Source organism: Bison bison, unplaced genomic scaffold (assembly GCF_000754665.1).
Source record: "Bison bison bison isolate TAMUID 2011002044 unplaced genomic scaffold, Bison_UMD1.0 scf7180017864518, whole genome shotgun sequence".
NCBI lineage: Eukaryota > Metazoa > Chordata > Mammalia > Artiodactyla > Bovidae > Bison > Bison bison.
The window spans coordinates 6,237,215-6,244,686 of record NW_011495071.1 but is presented as its reverse complement, the minus strand read 5'-3'; the positions used below and the strand labels follow the sequence as shown (position 1 = coordinate 6,244,686).

Genomic DNA, 7,472 nt, shown 5'->3' with positions numbered 1-7,472 from the left:
GCAGGGGCTTGTGCAGAGGTGGGACACAGTTGAGTGCTCGGAGCCCCCTCCCCAGGATCTCCGTCTCTGGGCTTCAGTCCTGAGTGCAGCTGACCCAGAAATTTTCCTGAGCTGATCCCTCTCTTACAGGAGATGGTGGGAGATGGTCAAAGGCTGCTGAGCGCAAGGCCTTTGTTTTACCACACCGTCTCCTCATCTTGCCCTCTGGACTCACTGATAACGTCCCCAGGGGGCAGACTGTGCAGCTGGGACTGAGGCCAGCGCTGAGTACCTCTCGATCTCAGACCTCAACTTCCTCAGCTTTGAAATACCAGGCCTCATAGTCCTGTGGCTGGGGAGGCAACCAAGGCTGTGGTGAGGCTGGTGTAGTGGAGAGAGGGGCCAGTCAGCTGTCCAGGAGATGCCCGGCCTCTTCCTGCGGTGAAGTGTCCTTTGGGCTCACACCAGGAGCTGCAGCCTGGAGGCAGCATTAGGGAGCTCTGTCTTCCAGTGAGGTCTCAGAGCCAGGAAATTCTAGATTTAAATGGTGCCTTTGGCACCTACAGATATGACCCAGAGCCACAGATCTAACATCTCAGTGCCTCAATATTCTCCTCTGTAAAATGGGGCTAGAACACTGATACTCCAGAATTGTGGTGAAATATAAGAGATATGTAAAAGCAGCTGGTCCATGAAGGGGGCTAGATAAATCTCTCCTCCTTTCTCCCAAACACTTGTCTTTCCTTAGACAGCATAGTCTGAAGGCAGGAGGAGCCTCCAATGTAGACTTAGGGCTTTTGGCAGGTGGCCATCTTACCAGGAAGAAGCAACTAAACCCACCATGGGAAGTCAGAGGCCCAAGAAAGTGACCTAGCTCTACCTTCAGAATTCTTTATCTGTGGCTGAAACTTGAAATTTCTCCTTAGAGATTTATTCCTTTCACTTAGACATGGTTATCTGTTAAAATGCAAATGATTCCTGCGAAGTAGACATTATTAGGGCTCCGCTGGTAGTTCAGCTGGTAAAAAATCTGCCTGCAATACAGGAGACCTCAGTTTGATTCCTGGGTTGGAAAGATTCCCTTGAGGAGATAGGCTATCTGCTCTAGTATTCACAGGCTTCCCTGGTGGCTCAGATGGTAAATAGTCTGCCTGCAATGTGGGAGACCTGGATTTGATGCCTGGGTTGAGGAGATCCCCTGGAGGAGGGCATGGCAACCCACTCTAGTATTCTTGCCTGGAAAATCCCCATGGACAAAGGAGCCTGGCAAGTTGCAGTTCATGGGGTTGCAAAGAGTCAGACATGACTGAGCAACTAAGCACAGCCCACCACAGACATTATTAACCCCATTATAGGTAGAAACCTAAGGCAGGGCTGGAGACATACCCAGGTGCCCATATTCCATCCACGGCAGAGTTGGGAGCCAGAATCCAGGTCTTCTAATACGCACACTGAGACCAAACCGCAGGCAGAGATGAGACCCTTGGAGGTTTATCAGGCACTCAGAGTGCATCCGTTTCAGTCTCTTCCTGAGCACAGACTGTGGTGATGGGGTGGGGAGGAGAGGAAGGTGATTGGGAGGTCCTGAAGAATTTGGACTTTGGGGAAGGTAGAGGGCAGCTGTGTCCACTTCCCTCTTCGTTCTGATCTGTTCCTTCTCCCCAGAAGTGAGGGTCACAGTGGGAATCCAGATTCCAGGCTGGGCTGGGGCATGCTGGGTTGGACTGGCTGGAGCCCTTGGCCCTGGTTCCTCCAACTCTCCTTCCATGTGTGTGGAGCCTCTGGAGGAGGCCGCCCTCTCTCTCCTGCGTGGCAATGGGCCGGTGAGCCCAGGGAGGTCAGAAGATGTGGGCAGAGAGACCCAGCGGTGTGGTGTCAAGCTGGGTAGAGAACAGGAGAGTGTGGGCCTCTGCAGCTGGGTTGAGACATGCCCTGGGGCCTGGGACCTTATCTCCTTCCAAGGGCTTGGCCTCTGTGTGCCTGTGCCCCTTCCAGGAGCTCCAGGTGGGTCTCAGTAGGGCAATCTGAGGAAGGGTCTGATCAGTGGCCCAGCCTAAGCTGCCTCTCCTTTCCTTCTTCTCTCCCTCCCCCCAGCATAGCTCCCCTGGGATGAGGACGCTGCTCCAGCCGTGGCCCCCATACCTGGTAACGGGCAGGGAGGAGGGGCGGGAAGGAGAACGTCTGACCAGCTGGGGCCAAAAATGGTCCTCTAGGGTTAAACTAAATCTCTCTGCTTCCACTTGTGTGCAAGTGAGGCTTAGCTTATGAGCCTCTGTGACCCATGCCCCTGCCACAAGGCTGGACTGGGCAGCGCTGACTCAGCCCTTCCAGCCAGAGGCCCTGGTTCACCATGGCCTTCTGCACTGGAAGTTCCTCCTAGTGTCTCACCCAGATCTTCCCACCCAGGAGCCACCCCCTTTGAGCTCTGCCCTGGGTGGACGGCCAGTGTGGAGCAAACATGGGCACCTGTGTCCGTGTGATTTGCCCGTCCCTGGCTGGGCCTGAGTCGTTCCCTCCTGCTTCTGGGCTCGGGCTGCCCACGGGTTTGATCTCTGTTGATGGGGCAGGAGGTGGCCATAAGTGATGCTAGACTCTCAGCCTCATTACCTCATTGACCATTAGGTCTGTCTGTTGTACAGATAAGGAGATGGAGGCTCAGAAAGGGATATGGTTCACCCAACGTCACACAGCCCTTTGCGCCCACCCATGTGGCCGTGCCCTGACTCATAGGGCCAGGGTCTGCTGGAGCTGCTGGCACTCACGTCCTTTCCATCAGCAGCTCAAACAATCTAAGACAGGGCACAGGGGCCTCTCATTCTCTCCCACCGCCCAGAACTAATCTGTTCACAGACTGATACACAGCATGCTCTCTGGTACTTTCCCAGCTGTCCTGTGGATAAGACTGCACACTTCCACTGCAGGGGGCGCAAGTTTGAGCTCTGGTTGGGGAATTAAGATCCTGCATGCCACACATTGTGGCCAAAAAACAAAAACACATGCTCCCATTCAGTGAGGGCAAACTCAACTGAGAGTCCTTGGTGACTCGTTGCCTGCTCACCTCTGGCCCATTGAGGGGGAAAGGGATGAGGCCAGAGGTGAGCGGACTACCTTTGCTCCCAACCTAGGCAGGACTCTGCCTGATTTGGGAGTGTCGCAGTGCAGTGAAGTCTTCAGGGGCAAAACATGGCTCGTGCTTGATGAGTGCTGACTGTGGGCTAGGCATGTCTCCCAGCATTACTCAGATTATCTCCCTGACCCCCTGAAGCCCAGAAGGCATGCACTGTTTTATGCCCTACTGAGGCACATGGGGCTCAGAGAGGTTAAGAGACTTGGCCGAGGTCACCCAGTCAGTATGTGCGGAGCCCACATGCAAAGCCAAGGAGTCCAACTCCAGCATCAGAAGCCTTCATAAACTACTGCAAGATGGCCCAGGCTGCTCCTGGAAGGAGGAGCTCCCTGACACTGGGGGTGGCGATCGGTGGGGTGGGACACTGCCAGGTAGTGGGGATTCTACAGAAGGGATACAAGCACTGGAAGGCCTTTTAGCTATCTACAACCCCAAGAGACATCAAGTCACTTCTGGTCTATGAAACAGTAGAGACACGGGAAGTCAGGATCAGCCCAGCTGTGGACTCTTCCAGTGGCAGATTACAGAAGCCCATCCACGTGCGGGGCATGGCATTCATGGAGGGCAGCCAACAGTGCAATATGATGGATGTCATCTCCTTGTCACTCAAGGTGACCTGTGTGGTCCGGCAGAGGGGCACAAACTGGTCAGGATGCACCGCCTTCTTGGTGGATGTCTTTCTGTGTATGACCTCACTTGCAGAGGACGTTGGAAGTCCAAGTAGAAGATGTGGATGCCACCACCACCCCCCTTCCCTGTCTCCTGATGAGACGCTCCCTGAGAGCCTCAGGTCTTGTGATTCATCACAAGCTGACTGCTCCCGTCCAGGGAGGAGGTGGGCAGGAATCAGACCTCGGGCCAGTCTGCCCCTCACCCTGCATTGTGCCTGCCTGATGCCCCCCAGAGGGTGGGGTCTCCCTCTGCCGCTCTCATTGGAGCAGCAAGCATGCTACTGTACTCCTTGCTTGGTCCAAATCCAGAAAATAGTTAATATTCTTATTAACAACAGTAATGGCTATTTTTTAGTGCTTACTCTGCCAGGCACGATACTGCTCATTTCACCAGTAATATCTCATTTAATACACCCAACAATCCCATTTTTAAAGGAGAAAATGAGGCCAGAGCTGGGCCAAGTTGAATCACTAGACCAAGGTGACACATTTGGCAATGGTGGGACATACAGCACACTTACAATTAATACCTTCAGCACAGGATCTCCCTCCACTCCACCCAGGCTTGCAGGGGTCGCCTCCTCCCGGGCTCACCTTGACCAGAACCCTAGATCTTGTCTCATTATCCCATCTGTGGCCCTGGGTGTCCCAGTCCAGAGCCTGGTGCTCTGAGATGGAGTCAGGGTTGGGGGATGTGGGAGTGGGGGCCCCTCCTCACTGGGGCAGACAGAGGAACTGTGAACTTTGCCCCCCTCCCCAAGCCGAGCATAGACCCGGAGCGGCCACAGGGCTTCTGTTTATCAGTCCCGAGCTCAGGTGTTCCCTCAGCCTCATTCCTCCCTTGGCTCACAGCCCCTTCCACGATGGGTGGGGCACACGATCAGAACAGCTGCTTCTGAACGCTGCCTGAGCCCCAGTCTGCCATCAGCTTCCACGTTGTCCAAGGGTCACAAAAGTCCAAGAGGCCTCCTGGGAATGTGTCACCTTCCAGCGTGGAGTCACACTGGGGAGGAAGGTGGGGAGGGCAGCCCAGTGAGGATTTAAATGTCTGACTGGTTCTGAGCTTCAGTCAGTTCCACAGCAGTACAGTGAGCTGCCTGAGACCCTCTCCTCTGGCCCCTCTGAATCCAGGAAGGATCTGGTGCAGTAAGAGACTCTCCCAGCCCAGCGAGGAGCCCAGGATGTTTCTGAAGGCTGTGGTCCTGAGCCTGGCCCTGGTGGCTGTCACCGGTGAGTAGGAGCTGCCTTCAGATGGCACTGTTAGGCAGGACCCATCTGCTGCGTCAGGCAGGAAGGGTGGCGAGTCTGGGGCCAGGGAAAGAGGACAGTTCCGAGTGCCTGTCAGCCCACAGCTGGAGGCAGGTGGTTCCCCAGCTGCCACTCAGCTCTTAGGAGTGCTGTCCATTCACAGTGCTGGGCTCCCTGGCATGGGTGCTACCCCAGCTTTACCTACCCCTGTGGCTTCTAACTAGCCAAGCGCAGAGAGAAAAATCAGTGGCTGTGCCCCGCCCCCGACATCCAGTCTGCAGCTCAGGGCTGGGGCAGGGGGGCAAGGAAGGAGACGGTGTTCATGAATTTGCTGTTTCCCACCCAGGAGCCGAGGCGGAGGTCAATGCCGACCAGGTGGCCACCGTGATTTGGGACTACTTCAGCCAGCTGGGCAACAATGCCAAGAAGGCGGTGGAACATATCCAGAAGTCTGAGCTCACCCAGCAGCTCAAGTAAGAGGGGCAGAGCTTGCAGGAAGGCCTTCTTAAAGACCATGCAACGTGTGGGCAAGGGCTGGACTCGGAGGCAGGAGACCTGAGCTTAGGATACCCACTGCCCTGCCATCAAGTCACTGGGTGACCAGAGCTCTCCAGACTTGGATCCTGGGATCCATGTTTGCAAATAAGGAAGGCTGGACTGAATAATCCCTGCTCTAACTTTTCTTTTTTTCTTTTTGTCATGCCCTGTGGCTTGTGGGATCTTGTTCCCTGACCAGGGATCAAACCCCCGCCCTGAAACTGCTGAGTCCTAAACACTGGGCCACCAGGGAATTTCCCACTTTAACTTTCCAGAGTGTAATAAATGGCCACATCTTAGCACTGAGGCTCCCAGAAGAAAGGGAGGGAAAGAATGTCATGTGAGCTGGCTTCTAATACATTCCAGGACAGGCCTCTGTGAAATCATGGGAAGGGGAGGGGTGAGGATATTTGGGAAGCCTCTGGGGATGTCCACACGGCAGGGAAACCAGCATCCCATGTGACTAGAAGATGCTAAAAGAGGTCCAGAACATCACAAGTGATCTCTGTCACAGCACACCTGGGCTGAGAAGGACCTCAAAGTTCAGTCTTTCTACTTTACAGATAAGGAGAGGCAAGCCCACTGCTCCAGCTCACATGATAGGTATTAATTGATACTGTGACTCAAGCTCCAGGGGAGATCCAGAGGTACAAGGTCAATGTATTACCTTAGTCGATTACATCCATTTGCTTAAATCACCATCCACCATAGGGAAAGTCATGGGGATAAGATGGGTGAATTCAGTACCCTGCACGCTCACCTGTCTTAGGCAGGTGTGTGGAAGGTGAGTGGTATGTAAGGAGCTAAGGTCGCAGTGGAGGAGCCTGGCGGGCTTACAGTCCCGGGGTCGCAGAGTCGGACAGGACCGAAGCGACTTAGCACGCAGGCAGGAATGCCAAGCCTCACGGTGGCCCCCTTGCGTCCTTTCCCCGCAGCACCCTCTTCCAAGATAAACTTGGGGAAGTGAGCACCTACACGGACGACCTGCAGAAGAAGCTGGTGCCCTTTGCCACGGAACTGCATGAACGGCTGACCAAGGACTCCGAGAAGCTGAAGGAGGAGATTCGGAAGGAGCTGGAGGACCTTCGGGCCCGGCTGCTGCCCCACGCCACGGAGGTGAGCCAGAAGATCGGGGACAACATGCGCGAGCTACAGCAGCGCCTGGGACCATACGCAGACGAGCTGCGCACCCAGGTCGACACCCAGGCACAGCAGCTGCGGCGCCAGCTGACGCCCTATGCGGAGCGCATGGAGAAGGTGATGCGGCAGAACCTGGACCAGCTGCAGGCCTCGCTGGCGCCCTACGCCGAGGAGCTCCAGGCCACGGTCAACCAGCGCGTGGAAGAGCTCAAGGGGCGCCTGACGCCCTACGCGGACCAGCTCCAGACCAAGATCGAGGAGAATGTGGAGGAACTGCGCCGCAGCCTGGCCCCTTATGCTCAGGACGTCCAGGGGAAGCTCAACCACCAGCTGGAGGGCCTGGCCTTTCAGATGAAGAAGCATGCCGAGGAGCTAAAGGCCAAGATCTCAGCCAAAGCCGAGGAGCTGCGGCAGGGGCTGGTGCCCCTGGTCAACAGCGTGCGTGGAAGTCAGCTGGGCAATGCCGAGGACCTGCAGAAGTCACTGGCCGAGCTGAGCAGCCGCCTGGACCAGCAGGTGGAGGACTTCCGCCGCACCGTGGGGCCCTACGGCGAGACCTTCAACAAAGCCATGGTGCAGCAGCTGGACACGCTCAGGCAGAAGCTGGGCCCCCTGGCGGGGGACGTGGAAGATCACCTGAGTTTCCTGGAGAAGGATCTAAGGGACAAGGTCAGCAGCTTCTTCAACACCCTCAAGGAGAAGGAGAGCCAGGCCCCCGCCCTCCCCGCGCAGGAGGAGATGCCCGTCCCATTGGGGGGCTGAGTTGCCCC

At 55.9% G+C, this 7,472-nt stretch overlaps 1 protein-coding gene across 4 annotated transcripts in view; it reads left to right on the top strand.

The window, feature by feature from the left end:
- Positions 1 to 7,472, top strand: part of APOA4 (apolipoprotein A-IV) — a 21,460-nt gene that overhangs the window by 13,026 nt on the left and 962 nt on the right. For 2 of the 4 annotated variants that reach the window (XM_010830380.1, XM_010830382.1), the window contains 3 exons: positions 4,909 to 5,007; positions 5,372 to 5,498; positions 6,498 to 7,465. In XM_010830380.1, the coding sequence (XP_010828682.1) occupies positions 4,959 to 5,007; positions 5,372 to 5,498; positions 6,498 to 7,464 (1,143 nt within the window). In that variant the 5' untranslated portion in view covers positions 4,909 to 4,958 and the 3' untranslated portion in view covers position 7,465. Of the gene's footprint in view, positions 1 to 2,073; positions 2,125 to 4,152; positions 4,793 to 4,908; positions 5,008 to 5,371; positions 5,499 to 6,497; positions 7,466 to 7,472 lie in introns of those variants that run through there. The other 2 variants (XM_010830381.1, XM_010830379.1) reach the window with 2 other exon arrangements.